Raw genomic sequence first — 15,409 nt, 5'->3', positions numbered from 1 at the left:
TTGTTGCAAAACAAGTTGCACGTTTTTTGTTGCCGGTTTTTCCATACCTTAAGTATTTTAAAAGTAATTATTTCAAGATGTAATTTTTTGGCTTTGATTCGTAGCAAGTTAGCTTATTAGCTTGAGAATACAACCACCCCCCCCCCCCCCCCCATCACGCTAAGGGGCGTCTCCCTCGCGAAACGTCTTCAGTGGTACTGTTGCATGAGAAACGACTGCATTCGCTGCTAGCTTTTCGCTTATAAACCCTTAAGTTTGTCTTTTGAGATCAGAACATTTTAAGATCAATTTTTGTTCAACATTCCGAACAAGCTCAAAGTGTTTCCAGGTTTTTTGAGGTGTTGTCAGTATGGATAAACAAAATAGCAAACAAGAAAAGAAAAACGAAACAGCTTATAAGCTACGGGTTATCATGGCAATCCAAACTCGCTTTGTAAGAAAAATCGCCTTGATATTATTCGCGGCTTTTTTAGTCGCAGGAGCTTTGGACTGGTTCCTCGCCGTTCGCTGGTTTAATTCGAAACCAGCAGCTAGGTTACAGTTTGGTCAGTCAGGCATAGCACAGTTCGTAGAAATGAAGTATGCAACTTTAAGAAATCCTGCTACTTCAAGTCAAAATTTGGTGAAAGAGGTGACAACCAGGAAGAAATCACAAAAACATAAAACATCTCTTATCACGACAAGAAAGTGCGAACAGCATTACTTCCTTGTCATTTTGACTTGTTCTGCGCCTGCAAATGCACAAAGAAGAAGAGATATCCGCCACACTTGGGGCCTTGATAGTGCCTTAAAGCCTCGATGGAAGACTGTTTTTCTCGTTGCTCAAACGCATAACCCGAGCGAGTCTGATTCATTACTGAAAGAAGATGAAGCTTTCGGGGATCTTATACGCGCTAGCTTCTTGGATCATTATTGGAAACTTACTCCGAAGATTCAAGTGGGCTATGAATGGGCAACCAGATACTGCAAGTTCTCGTTTCTTTTAAAAATAGACGATGATGTTTTTGTAGAAACCTGGGGACTGATATCTCTTTTAAACGATACAGGTACATCTCAAAGAAAGCTGTACATGGGAAGATTATACAGAAGGCCTCCTGTCATTAGAAGTGGCAAATGGCGGGTAACGCTTGAAGAATATAACCGAACAAACTATCCTGATTTCTGCCCTGGGTTTGGATATGTTTTGTCGGCTGATGTCGTCCATCTTTTTGTGGAATTATTTGATGTTGTACCAACGTTCAGAATGGACGATGTTTACGTAGGAATGCTAGCAGACAGAGCTGATGTTAAGGTTGTCAATAACGATGGTTTTATAGTCGGTCCACCGCGTGTAACCGATTGTGTTCTTCAAAATGATACTCTAGTGTGGCATGGCATTTTTGGAGAATGCTTATTTCAAGTTTACAACCAAAACCTTGAGCAAAAATCGTTAATTACGTAGGCTAACGACTATGTTTCATCTTACTATACATGAACCTGCCACTAAACTAAATTACAGTGTAAAAAGGGGGTCGGTAGGTAACATACGACTTTTACCTCGAGCCAAAATGCTGTTTGTTCCAATGATTTTTTTCTCTAGTGGGTAGATTAATTGCTCTGGAATTGACTGAGCAGATATGATTTTTGCCGCTTATTTCGTAATGAGAGGTCGTAACACGCGTATTGATTTTCTGCGGTTATTTGCCGGTCGGCACTGTTTTACCCTCTGATGCAAGAGCATTTTCTTTGACCTCTTATGAAATGTTAAGCTCTTCATTACGGCTAAGTAAGGGTTTCTAAGGTTGTTTGATTTTCTCCAAAGTGCCTCCTGGATCTGAATAATTATAAGCGATTTTCGTTTTGTCCGTAAATAAGTGAATGTGATGGTTTCCTGCAACGTTTTGTCTAGGCGTCGAAAGGGGTAGGGGATAGGGAGGAAGGGAAAAAGGGAGGGGGATTGGGGAGAGAGGGTAAGGGACTCCCTTCTCTTTTCCCCGCTTTTCTGGTGATTTTCTTTTCACCGTTCCCACTATCTGGGGGTAGCAGACTCGGCTGTGGCCGTAAGAAAGAACGACAGCAAAACTATGAATGTCTCACGGGTAACCTACGATCAGGCGTGCTTTTTTTTAGGATAGAAGGGAAATTTCATTAACTGGTATGCTATTGCACCTCGTGCACTTTTCTGGCATCTGGTTGAAACAGTGGGTCTTCTGTCTGCTCGTCTGTCCACTACCTGACCATTTCAGTTAGACAGTCATTAACCAGATCACTTAGTGTATAGTTTGCTTAGTTGATAGTAGACAGAACTGAATGCTCGCTTTGATGAATCGCATTTGCAGCCAGAAGGTGTATTTGAGTCGCCCCGTGCACAAATTTTGATGAAGCCCTCTTCCCAAGTGGCATTCAAATCCCGTTTCCCGAATCCCGCACCGTATTTTGGTCAAATCCCGGATCCCGAAAATACCCTTCAAGACCCCTTCCTTGGTAATAACTTTTGAATTAGTTTAACAGTCTTGCAACTGTTCTGTTATTGCCACTTTGTGATGAGGCAAGTTTGGACCTCCCCCAATCAAAAATTCCTGGATCCGCCCCTGCGTTTCCAGGCGAAATCTTTTTTGCCAGCTCCACTTTAGTGATTCGTGGAACTGACCAAAAGGATCGCGACTCTTTTAAAAATTTTAAACAGCAATTTCTATATTTTACTTACTGATAATGTTACAGTTGTCACTGGAATTTTAGTTGTTGTTGTTTTGTCGCTTTCCGCCGCTACGAACTACGAAAGCATCAAAGAAAACCACAAATGGTTGTTTTCTTCATATTTTATTTATATTATCAAACAACAACAGTCCGACAGCCAACCGCACCTCGCATATCATAAAAGCCGCCTCTTTCTTCTTCCTTTCTGCCGTCAAATTTAAAGAAAAAAAAACTAAATTTTAAATTCTTTGCTAAGCCTAAAAGTGGAGCTCTTCCTTATAATCTTTTATTTTGTGCTATACTATGCGTGACTAAATTAACTTCTATTTCCTTCTCCACTCTACCCTATACGCCTCTACTCAATCCATGACTCAGTAAAAGACTGTATTCTTTTTATTCTCAATTCGGTCAGTGTAAAACAAAGACTGCGGACTGTGGACTGCAGACTGCAGACTGCGGACTGAGAGTAAAACGCAGGCTGAGGTAAAATGCAGACCGAGCAAACCGAGCATAAACTGTAGTCGTGGAGGAGTGTAAGGACAAAAAAACCCGCAAATACATGAACCAACACTTACTTGACAACATCTGCTTTCACAAATCCATTTCTTTCTTCTCTGGAACGTCGTCGACGACCCAAAAACGTAATCGCAATCTTGAACCTTTTTTTTTCCGTCCGAGAGATCTCACGGTTTAACTTTAATTTTGACGCGAAGTTTTTGATACACGCTTGACCGTGAATTGGTACAACACCACAATCTTTACTCTTAAATAAAAGCTGCTGGCCCAAAATACTGTACAGAAAGAATTATGGCGATAAAAAAGGGACTAAATAATTCAAACTACAAAGAAAGATGTTCTGTAGCAAATTTGGATGACCCTCTATGAAAGCATGCAAATCGAGGTACGCAGACTCACGCTGTTCGGATGTTCATTGAAAACTCTGGCGAATGTGCAATGTACGTCGACTAGGAAGCGAGTACCAGCTACCTATTTCACCTATTTGGAGAAGAAGGAGCACAAATGTTAAAAAGTCTACAGTCTTCATTCTGCATTTTGCACCAGCCTGCGATTTGCTCTCAGTCTACAGTCTGCATTTTACCCCTGGTCCGCAGTCTGCGTATTACACTGTCTAACGGATTCTCAATTGTTTGTTTAGCACCGCTCTTTTCCTGCATTTCTCTTTTTTTTTTCTGCTCTGCCCTACTTTTACTCAACCATGTCTGTGCTCTTATCCTCTCTTCTCTGTGCTTCTCTTACGCATTCTTCTACTGTTATTTACAACGTCTATTTTGCCTTTTTTCCTGTTTGAAGCGTTGGTTTCTTGCCGTGAAGAAAAAAATTCAGATTCAGATATACCTGCGATGTCCGTTTAGGACGTTTAGGAATGCCCCATAGAGCCTTCATCTGCAATAAGAGAAGAAATCCCTTATAGCTGTGTCTCACGCTCACCAAGGAGCGTGTAATCTAGTTTACTTAAATTCAAATCCTCCTTCTTGAAGTCTTTCTTGTTATCTTCGGAAGATTTTTCATGATCACCAGTTCCTTCGTCAGTTTCTTCTGTTTGAGTACCATATATATTCTCATACCCATCAGCCTGATTTTCTACGACTTGAGTCAGCTCTATGAAAGATTTACTGTCACCTAAAATATCGTAATAGGAATAATTATGTATAGCAAAGAAATCTTCTGAGCACATATTCTCAATCTCTTCCTTGGGCGGATGAAGTTCTTTCTCTAAGATGTGCCAAGCATCTTCTGGCTGACGGACAGGCAAATCTGGCCACTCTTGACGACTGTGATTCCTTAACCACAAATCAAAGAGCCAAGACTGCGTCGGTTCCCTTAAATGAGATAACAAAATAATATCAAGGGTGACAGATTACTCCCTAGTTTTTGCGCGAAATAACAACGTTATATCATTGGCGACTAATTACTTCATAATTTTAATTAGCGCAAAACTTCAGAGTTAATTTATAATTTCACATGTGAAATAACAAGATTGCCACGGCAATCTTCCGAACGTCTCAATGCCGAGATGGCGACGAAGTTTTAAAATTTTATGAAATGGATGTCAGGGCATTAGAGGACGTTTTGGAAAACCTAAACACACGAAAGAGCCCATCAGGAAGGATTCTCGGTAACGGGTATTTTGTCGAAAAATTCTGAACTACTCAAGCTAAATTTAAGCTCTAACCCTTTGAGAGCGTGGAGTTCTCAATTGCCAAATACGATAAAACCAGGATAAATATGTCGTAATTCACGATTGCGAACGTAATTCGTCACTCTTGATCGCGTTCGTCAGAACGCATCCTAATCTGGTGTGCTGTGGCACTAAGGCAGAAATTTTCGAGCTATCACGGGCGACTGCAATCCCCCCCCATTAAGTTTTTCAGCGGCACCTCGGCCGGGAAACTGGACTCTTTCGACCCAATTTGTTTCCGTGAACGCGGATCCGTAATCAATGATTAGCTTTATTATTAATAGGTAATCAAATAGTATACTCGTGAAATTAGGGAATAATTTTAATTGCGTTTTGTCCGTATCCTATTAAATAATTATGAGTATTTGGACAAAACGAGCGTGAAATTATTCCCCCTGAAATTTCACTCGTAACCATTTGATTACACATACTAAAACATAAGCCGGTTAGAGCAACATAATTGTTGTAAACATTTATGGACGGCTGGAGTAACAGAAGTACCGTGTGGCACGAAATTTTTGCGGATTGGCCATTTTTTGTGTTTAGCGGGAACTAATTTTTGCTATTAGGACAGATTGGTTTTTCTCGATGGGCACTAATTTTTGCGATTTTCAGAAAGTACCCAGTACCCTGCATTGATGAAATTTTCGTTTTTGTTAAGTACGTGCAATAGAAATACATAGTTTCAAACAGTACTACCGTATGCGGACCCTATCATGATGTAAAACCACTAATTTATTGAATACCGTTTTGAGGCAAGTTGTAATTGAACAGACACAATTTTTTACTTCTGCATTTTAGTCTAGCGAATTTAAGTTAGAGAATATTTACTCGGGAGTACATTTTTACGGAAAAAAATGTTTGCGGTAATTTTTATTTGCGGGAACTTATTTTTGCGGATCGCTGAAAAAATCGCAAAAATTAGAACCCGTGGTGGTTCACCAAAAACTTAACAGTATAAAATAAGGCGCTCAACTCTTACTGATAAAAGCTGTTAGAACACATTATTTATCGCAGTATTATTATACGTTAAAAACTCTTTTGTCATCCTGTTGGATGCTCAACATAGTTTCCGTCCTGGGCGCTCATGCGAAACGCAACTTATCAATACCGTAGAACATCTAGCCCGGTCAGTAAATGATAGAAACCAGACTGATCTTTTGATCTTAGACTCTTCTAAAGCCTGCGATAAAGTAGCACACAAACGACTCTGTTACTTAAATTAGAGTACTATGGCATTGGTGGTTTAATATTAGCCTGGATAAAGGCATGGCTAATAGGAAGGACTCAACAGGTGGTCCTTGAAGGCGAGTCCAGTGAGAAGACTTGCGTAAGATCCGGAGTCCCGCAAGGAACCGTGTTAGGTCCCTTGTGCTTCTTGTTATTCGTTAACGATATAGGTAATGATATTACCTCAAATAATAAGTTATTTGCTGGCGACAACCTGTTGTATGGTCTGGTACACAATTCCGACGAAGCAATCAATCCTCAATCCGATCTGGACAAATTAGTTGAACGGGCAAAGATGTGGCAAATGGCCTTCTCAAACTCATTAATAATTCATAAAGAAAATTAAAAGGAAATTAATGTTTAATGAGTGTTTGGATATCAGATGAAAAACTAGCCTGCATAGCTGGCGGTATTGTGTACTAGGCGAGGGAGATTTGGCGGCGGAGCCGCCACGAGCGGCGAAGCCGCGAGAAATACAAACGCCTCGTCCCCACTCCCTTTTTTTGGATCGCGGCTCCGCCGCCGAAACTTTAATCACACAATACCGCCAGCTGCGCAGGCTAATGAAAAACTGCTCATTTTTGCATCCTTAATTTCTTCTTCAAAAATGATTTTGTTTGAGAAGAAATATCAAACATTCGACACAGTGTTTCATCACCAGATGAAACACCTCGAAGTTCGTCAAAAATACTCCGCTGCGCGTCGTATTTTCAACTCTCTTCTCGGTGTTTCATCTGGTGATGAAACACTGCATCTCATGTTTGATATATTACTTCAACCCATCGAAGTGTTTCTTTCTTCGCGTTTGCAGAACCAAGAATCCTTACCTCGCAGTTTCTCTATCAGAGGACCTAAACTGAAAGCCACATATCCTGAACATTACAAACACAGCCAATTCGACACTTAGCTTTGTCAAGAGGAACTTGCATCCCTGCTCACAGAACTGGTTAAAGACCAAGCCTACAAATCGCTAGTGAGACCAACGGGGGACTAACGTTGGAATATGCATGGTTGTGCTGTATGGGATCCGTATAGAGGATATCAGAAACTATAGCTCAAGCAGGTCCAGCGCAGGGCAGCACTCTTCCTAACAAGAATGCACACGAAAGGACCGAAAGAGGAGGGATGCGTAACCAAGGCCCCAAAGCAACTAAATTGGCGAACTCTCGAAAAAAGAAGACAAGTAGCTAGACTGACACTGGTGATGAACAAATGTGTTACCAACCGAGCCGCTATTGATATCCCCTGCTATGTCCATCAACAGTCTTCCCTAAAAAAACATCCACATCTCATCCACTGAAATTTATTCCACCTCAGCCATCCTGTGACACATACGGCAAATACAGCTTCTGGCCGAGAACTATCATTGACTGGAATAGCCTGCCATCTGATTATTTTTAAACAATACATTCATCTGCAAAATTTAAAGCCACCATCTCTGACTACATTTTTTCAGTGGGATGTTTATCCCTTTCGATTTAGTGTATTTTTATTTTTATATTTCCTAGTAGTAGCACTTTAGTTATTAGTCAGGAGATTGCGAATATATCTGTTATAGATAGTGCAAGATGATATATATAAATGTAAATGATACCTGCTCGTGAGGCAATCATAAATGGCGATGAAAGGTGGCCTCTGTACTGACTTGAACGCCCAGCACTGATGCATTATGATATAAACCCAGTGAGGACAGTCTTTTGGTCGCTCCAGTGGTCCTTTGGCACACATAAAAGGGAAAATCTGTAGGTACGACCACATGATACGTCAAGTTACTTGTAGATCCCAAACTATTAGCTACAAAAATCGGATTTTTTGAGGAACTTTTAGAGGTTCATGAGACATTTAAAATATCAATAAGCTATCGGGATTTTTATAGGTTTTGGTCGATATCATTAAACGAATTTTTTAATCTGTTTCAAAAGGCTTGAAATTTGGAAATGTTTCGCCACTAGCATGATCCTGAATCAAAAATCTCCAGGGAAAGGTTGAGGGTAACATGAGACTGGGAATAGTTTTCTACACCTAACTGATTTTGTCCGATTTATTTTTGTGTTGTTTAGTAGTAGCCGTCCCATGCACTTCTAAATGGCGTTGAGAAACATTCTGATGTAGAGGAAAACTTGACTGGACTAAAAGGGATTGAAAATTACCTGCTCGTTTTTTAGAGAAAAGTAGGGCAGTGAGAGATGTCGCTGTTCTTGACCATTTTCGTAGGATGCGTAAAGCTCCCAGGCTAAGATACCAAAAGCCCATACGTCGCTAGCATGAGTATAGCGTCCATCTGAAATAACCTCCGGTGCACTCCTAACAATTGGAACCATTTATTTTGCTATCACCAGTCATATCAATAATAATTATGATAAAATTATCAATAATAATTATGATAAACTTATTCGTTGCTAATGTGCCTAAATAGCATATCTAATTCTTTGCAGCCACCTAACGTTGGTAAATTTGGAAGATGTTTGTCTTTATTTTACGATCGACGTTAATCGTAAAATACTTAGACCTGAAAAAGGGACGCAGATGTAATGCAAAGACCCCGTCTGTTGATTTTGGCAATGCAGAGATGGAGAAAATGGCAAAGGTTACACGGCAAGCGTTGGTCGTAAATTAACTGCTATTTCACGAATATAAACATTTAATGGTCCAAATCGCTTTCCGTCTCCAAAGGAATTTCTTGTCTTCTTGACCGCTAAAACCGCTAAAACCGCTAAAACAGCAACAGAATTAATGAATTCGGCTTTCGTAGGATATTTAACAATTAATGAATGAGTTTGAGTATCTTATGAAGAATTATGGAGATCGAGGAGGGTGTCGGCCGAGGCGGATAACACCCTCAGAGATCTCCATAATTCTTCATATTATACGAAACCCGAATTCTATAATTGTTTTATTATTCACTCAAAATAATTCCTATTTTAAAACATAGCTAAAACAAGCTTACCAGCATCGATGTTAAGTTTATCTTTGATAGTTTACGTTTAGGTTTGTCAAGCCATAGGCGTACGGGCCGGAGGGGCGAGGGGGGCTGCAGCCCTTCCAAATTTTGGGCAACTCAGATTTTTTGGGCAGCAAGAGAAAATTTGGGCAAAGCCTGTTTTTAAAGACGTCTCCATATTTATTTAATTATTTTGAAGACCTGAATATTAACCTGAAGTCGGCGTAATAATCAAGTTACTTTCACACGAGACAGTAATCGCTTAACATGTGATGAGTAATTTACATATTTATTTTTTTGTTATTGTTGGGCACCGTGCTGCACTGCACTAGCTGGAATGGGCTATCCAGTCATGAACTGATTAGAATAAACTTTCGCATGACTTTCTAGAATCATCTCCTCTTGAAGAACAGGGTGGGTCTGAAAACGGAGGAGTGGCTGACTAATTCTCTGTTTGAATTACGAGAAGAACCTTATTTCTTTTAAAAAATCTATCGAGTGGTTTAAAATTATTCGCTAATTTGTTAAAGTAGACCGAAATGTTTACAAAACCGCTAACAAGAGCGCCGCGATACATACTAATCAAATCCTTCTTTCTAGCAATCGGGCAGAGCTATCTCCCCGATCTTTCACACACGTTTTTGAAAAGATTAAAACTACTATGAGGTGAAATTGCATGTCAAAAGCGCTTCGTTTTCTACAGATAACAGCCAAACCTCACAATTTTCCTTTTCTTACGGTATTTCTAACGGTAAAGACTTCATCCCTAACTATCTCAATAAAGCTCTTACAGATTTTGCTTAAACTTTGCAAACATTGAGAAGACCGCATTGGCGAAAAAAGCTCCTGTGAACGATTTTGTAATGTTCCCAGTGCCGAGAATTTTTAATTTTTCTGAAGTAAAATAGGTAATGGCGTGATTTCGATGCTATGACAACTCCGATGTCATTGCAACCCTGATCATGACAAATTTTTATCTACTGTGGTGGCAATTTTTCCTAACGTTTTTTATGGCGACGTAGTTTATGCTCAAACTTGGCATTGACCCTGAATAACTCTATCGAGCCACCTTTATACGTCAGTACGGCCTATGTTGTTACAATATGGCCCTCGTTTCTTTTCGACTCTTTTGTAAAAATTTGGGACACTTGCGAGAATTTTTTGGGCAAATGGTTTACCGCCCCCCCTGGCAAAAAATTTCCCGTACGCCCATGTGTCCAGCTCCGCAAACATTCTCCAAATAGCAGATGTCGCCCTCCGAATTGTCTTCTTGCTGTTTTTGCTATGTTTTAGCCATTATTTCGCCTAGTTCCAGCTGTAGTTCTTACTCTTGAAACCAGTGAAGTGTCCGCCATTTTAGTTTTTACAAAGAAAACATCTCAATCTCGTCCCCAGGTCTTCTCGGTTAACGGTGCATTAACCTGTAGAAGGCTGCATTTTCGATCTGCTTAATTCTTCATATCCTACTTAGCCCCATTCATTAATTGCTAAGTAATCACAGAGTCCTAATGAACTCGAAAGTAAGTATAGAAAAAAAGATTATTTCAAAGCTTATTAATTTTGTTATTACTGTTCTAGATAGCTCCCCATGCCAATTAAACTGCAAATTACTTACCAACGAGTTGAGTCAGAAGACAAAACATCCTGTGCAACACATGATGTACTGGTTTTATCACATCCACTGAGCAGAAGGAGAGACTTAGAGCGACCCAGTCGAGAAACCTGCACCTTTGAAAAAGATTTTCCCTGAAAAAGAAAATATATAAAAAACCAGATGAGATGGATTTTTCCCTATCACTGATAATCTGTAGTACATGATAGATTCGTATAAGAATCTGGACTCTTCAAATGTTTCTAAACATCAGAAACATGGGATTGACGATGAAAAGTAAATGTGTATAAACCCTGGGCCCGGTTCCTCAAAAGATGGTTAAGTTTTCTTATCTAAGAACATGCGACTCGAGCTTACAAAATACTGTTGATCATGAGCCTTAGTTTACAGTAACAATAGGTCATAATATAGCACAAAATGTTACTCTAAGCAATACAAAGGAAGGTAAAATACAAAAACGGAACAAAATTTTAATCCTGTACTAATACGTGTGGGGTGGTTTTACAGACATATAGCTGGGATTGAAGGTTACACGTTACAGCCCGCACATTTATTTTGTCGTGTAAACATGGCCGGGGCTACAGTTCACATTCATTACTCTTCGTATCAGTAACTGTACAACATAAGAAATAGGTTTTTAAATGAAGATATGATCGTCGCAGTAGTAATTGCAATTTAAGCAATTGCAAGTAAACCCGGAAAAAAAGATTCATGTTTCATTCCTATCGCGGGTTAAGATGAACTCAACAATTTGGCGTCGTCCCAATGTATGGGTTTTCATGCCTCAAGTGGTAGAGCACTGCATCGTTAACGTAGAGCCGAGGCCATGGGTTCGAATCCCGTTGAAGTCCCGAAATTCTTTTCCGGTTTATTTGCAATTGCTTATTACCACTGCAACGATCATATCTTTATTTAAAATTTGTTTTTCCGCAGTTCGTATCATCTTCATTAGCCTGTTCCAGGCTCTCAGACAGTGGTGAAAGGCACGCGAAAAGTTTGCTGGGCGGGAAAAAGGAAAAAAGGAAGGGAATTAGAGCCTGTAATCATTTCTTTTACGACCTTCTTCCGCCCACTTATGGCACGTTTCAGATAATAAGATTTCTGCTGTCAAACTGTTGAAACCCTTTCTACTTAAATTTTCCGTTTAAAACAACAAGTGATCGTAAGTAGGCCTAGCTTAGGCCTAGTATACAAGTTACTTTTCAATCAACGTTGTCGAGTTCAAATCGTTTCCAGCGGAGGACGATCGAATAATAAAAAAGGCCCTCGCCAGGAGTTTTTCGGAATTTTGTCTGTCAAGCAGCATCTTTAAGCTTCGCTACGATAAATCTCGATTATTTCATCATTGAAATGGCACAGCACATTTTGCAGTATGTCCCCTGGTTCTGAAATCTGGCTCAAATATTGACAATAAAGAAATGGTTGTTTCTGTTTTGACTCATTCTCAGGCATTCTCCATGGCAAACTTACTGTGCCGGGAAAAGTTTTTAATTGATGAAGTAAAAAAATAGAATTTGACCTCTGGGCCAGGTTGCTCAAAGCTGGGTTAAGATAATCCAGGTTACTGCAAAATTTGAATTCAGAAATAAGAGCTTAAAAAAGAAAATTCAGTTTAATTCTTTTTATCTACAACTTGATGATTGGAGCTTAAAAGGAATAGAGAAAATTATCAGAAAAATGATTTTGACCAGAAGAAAATGAAACGCGGATTAAAATTAAATCCCGGGTTAGTGCTAATCGGCCTTCCAACAACTGGGCCTGAGCCTTACTTTTTTCTAGCCATATCTTCTCATGGTAACTCAGGAAAAGATTGGCAAGAAAAGGTACAGCATAGGGTATTTTCTTATGACAAATTTTTACCGAATGCAAATATGGCGGACCTCTCGGCCCTTCCGGGGCTAATTGCGCGAAAGCGAGGTTAGTGAGGCCTCAAAAGTTTTGTTTTGACTGCGCGTCTTAGCGATTGAGTCGATCGATATGGTTTGCTTCGAGTTGTTGCGTCCCTGAGCACCAGCAAAATCAAGATTTTACCCTAGCTGGAACTACCTTTTCTTTCCCGAGATCTTATCACAAAGAAAGTTAAAGATTCATGCGATTCGGCGCGGCAATGGGAAGCACTTTACAGCGAAAACTTAAGTGTGCTCGCCTCACTTGCTTTGAAGAGAGGACTCACGAAATTATTTGAATGAAAGAATTTTCGCAAGAGATGCTACTGTTCTATGATGTTTGCATGGTCTGTTATTTATCCAACAAATGGTAAACATTCTCGAGAACGTGAGCATCCGCTGTCAACTCAAGATCTTTTTAGATTTCAGGCTGGAAACAGCTGCATTAAAATATAACAATAGTTAGGAGTGTGAATGATCAAACTCAATAATAACAATCGCCTGTTTAATTATCCTACAAGCGTGGCCTGTGAAACCAGGTAAGAACCAGACGTTAGCGACATGTTTGAAAAGAACAGTCCATTGACCAAAGTGCACTGAAAAAACTAACAGAGGAACTATCGCGAACTAAAAAAGTGAGAAGAAGGGAAAAGGTTCTGGCGGGGAAAGAGCGTGCAAGTATTACAGCATTGTATTTGCCCTTGCGCTTGATCTATTTTAGCAACTTATCGAAGGGTTTCGAGATAAACTAGCAGCGCTTTTCTTAAAACTGCTACTTTCATTTCAACCCTTGAAAATAGGATCGTGAAGACTGTGAAAAAATTCGGACTCTTTGTAAATATTTCAAGCACAGAAGTGTCCCTAAGACCTCCTAAGGATTGTTAGGTCGCTGCAGCACATTGACTCGAACTTGAAACAGAACCATCTCTCAGGTATTGTCCCATTCAAATAGTTTCGTGAGTCCTCTCGTCTGAAGTTAAGCGGGCACACTTTCGTTCTTTTAACTCCGCGATAGTAAAGTGCTTCCGTTCGCCGCACCAAATCGCTTGAATCGGCCATTTCTTTCTTCGTAAAGAGCCTTGGCAAAGGGAAGATAATCAACTTTCGTTTCTGCTGGAGTTAAATCTCCTCTTTGATGGCTCTTAGGCACTTAACAAATCGAAGCAAAACAAATCGATCGACTCAAAGGCTGAGACGCGCAGTGAAAACAAAACTCTTGAGGCCTCACTAGCCTCACTTTCGCGCAACGAGACCCGAGCCGGCCCAGAAGTCCGCCATATTTGCATTCGGAGTATGCGACCTCGACGAAAGCTGGTACCTTATCCCGTGAAATTACGTTGACATACTGAGCTCGAAGATCCCCATGTACGATGTGGTGTACATGAAGGTAGTGAAGAGCGGACGCAACCTGGGAAAGAAAGGAGACAATTTCCTCCTTTTTGCATTTTCTGTCAAGTACGAATTTTTTTAGGTCCCCGTAATAACACTGAGATGAGATCTGCAAAAGATAGACATCGAAGTTATTTCAGTTTGTCATAAAAACATTTCTAGTGTTAGATTCCTACGGTTGAACCAAATGGTCTGCAAGAACTCCAAAATGCAAAAGGTTCAATGTTGACTATTGTATCTCTTACTTTTCAGTTTTAAAGATGGCGCTGAAGGAAAAAAAACGTGAATGTTTTCCAAATCTACCTCACAAGTTGACTTAGGCTAGAAGATCATTTTTCAACGTGGCAAGAAATTTTGTGAGGGGTCCCACCGATTAGGCAGTTGCGTCTTAGGCCCACTGACAATTATCATCTTTAGGAATGATGTTGCATTTTAGACAGAAAATAGTGCAATATTATTACTGACGAACTTTATGCTCGTAGTAATTACAGCAGATAGCGGATTGCTGTACTCAAGCAGATGAAAGAGGTACTCCCCTTTTAAACAAGAAATTGTCTTTACCTCGCAAACACCATTCCAGCTTCATAAAAGGGGTCATCATGAGCCATTCAGCCTCTTTGCTCGTTGGCACTTAGCGATAGCTATAACTAGTTATAAATCGTATTATACCGATAAGTTCTTTCATATTTTTACTGTATTATATTTATGAATGTAAGCACATCGGATGCGATTGTGGTGCTTACTATTTCGCAGTTGATGAAATGTGCGTCACAAAATTCCAAATTTTCAATTCGAGACAGTTGAGGATGGTTGAGGCGAAGAAGTCTTTTAAGATGCTGGACATCTCCGCGTACAATTTTCTCACATACCACTGTCGAACCCTGTACAGAAATCAATAGACTGAATCAGAAATTAAATGAATAAATACATAATTAAAAAGTTAGACAAATGATAAAAACACAGAGAACTTGTTAAAAAAAGGAAATTAATAAAATAATCAATTTATAAATACACATAACTCATGCTGCCAAAACTAAAACGTCAGCGGTTTTAAAAACTGCTTTTACTCGTCCATGTTGTGGGTTGTCAGTTAATTTGGTGACAGGCAATTCTTAATTAACAGATTTTGGAATTTCTTTCGTTTCCGTCTAGATGAAGCCCATTAGATTGCTTGCAGTACCTTTTCTGTCTGTGGAGTAGAGGCGAGACTAGCCTGCGAACGGCAGACGTTTCTCCTCGCTCATCCCCTCAATGGCGATGTGCGAGGAGAAACGTCTGCCGTTCGCAGGCTAAGGCTAGACCGGAATCGAGAGAGCGGTTTAGCCGGGAAAGGGCCTCACAAATGAGGTAAGGTAAGGTAAGGTAACTTTATTTAAACACGGTATTTCCTTCAGGTACATTACATTCAAGGGGAGAAAAACTAACTTCCTAACTAATCTAAAATCTAAGATAAAAACTAAAATAATAAAGATGAA

At 39.9% G+C, this 15,409-nt stretch overlaps 2 protein-coding genes across 2 annotated transcripts in view; one reads left to right on the top strand and one right to left on the bottom strand.

The window, feature by feature from the left end:
• Positions 1-468: 468 nt before the first annotated feature.
• Positions 469-1,562, top strand: LOC140934431 (beta-1,3-galactosyltransferase 5-like). The gene has a single exon (XM_073384060.1). The coding sequence runs from the start codon at positions 575-577 to the stop codon at positions 1,439-1,441; it is 867 nt and encodes a 288-aa protein (XP_073240161.1). The 5' UTR covers positions 469-574; the 3' UTR covers positions 1,442-1,562.
• Positions 1,563-3,726: 2,164 nt separating this feature from the next.
• LOC140936507 (uncharacterized) overlaps positions 3,727-15,409 on the bottom strand; it is a 32,813-nt gene continuing 21,130 nt past the window's right edge. Inside the window, exons 12-17 of the mRNA XM_073386026.1 lie at positions 14,678-14,815; positions 13,864-14,043; positions 10,663-10,793; positions 8,257-8,410; positions 7,701-7,846; positions 3,727-4,517 (exon numbers count right to left, since the gene is read on the bottom strand). Of these exons, the coding sequence (XP_073242127.1) occupies positions 4,103-4,517; positions 7,701-7,846; positions 8,257-8,410; positions 10,663-10,793; positions 13,864-14,043; positions 14,678-14,815 (1,164 nt within the window). The 3' untranslated portion in view covers positions 3,727-4,102. The remainder of the gene's footprint in view (positions 4,518-7,700; positions 7,847-8,256; positions 8,411-10,662; positions 10,794-13,863; positions 14,044-14,677; positions 14,816-15,409) is intronic.

This window comes from Porites lutea, chromosome 1 (genome assembly GCF_958299795.1).
Source record: "Porites lutea chromosome 1, jaPorLute2.1, whole genome shotgun sequence".
Taxonomy (NCBI): Eukaryota; Metazoa; Cnidaria; class Anthozoa; order Scleractinia; family Poritidae; genus Porites; species Porites lutea.
Note: the sequence above shows the minus strand (reverse complement) of the source record. Positions and strands in the feature narration are given on the sequence as shown.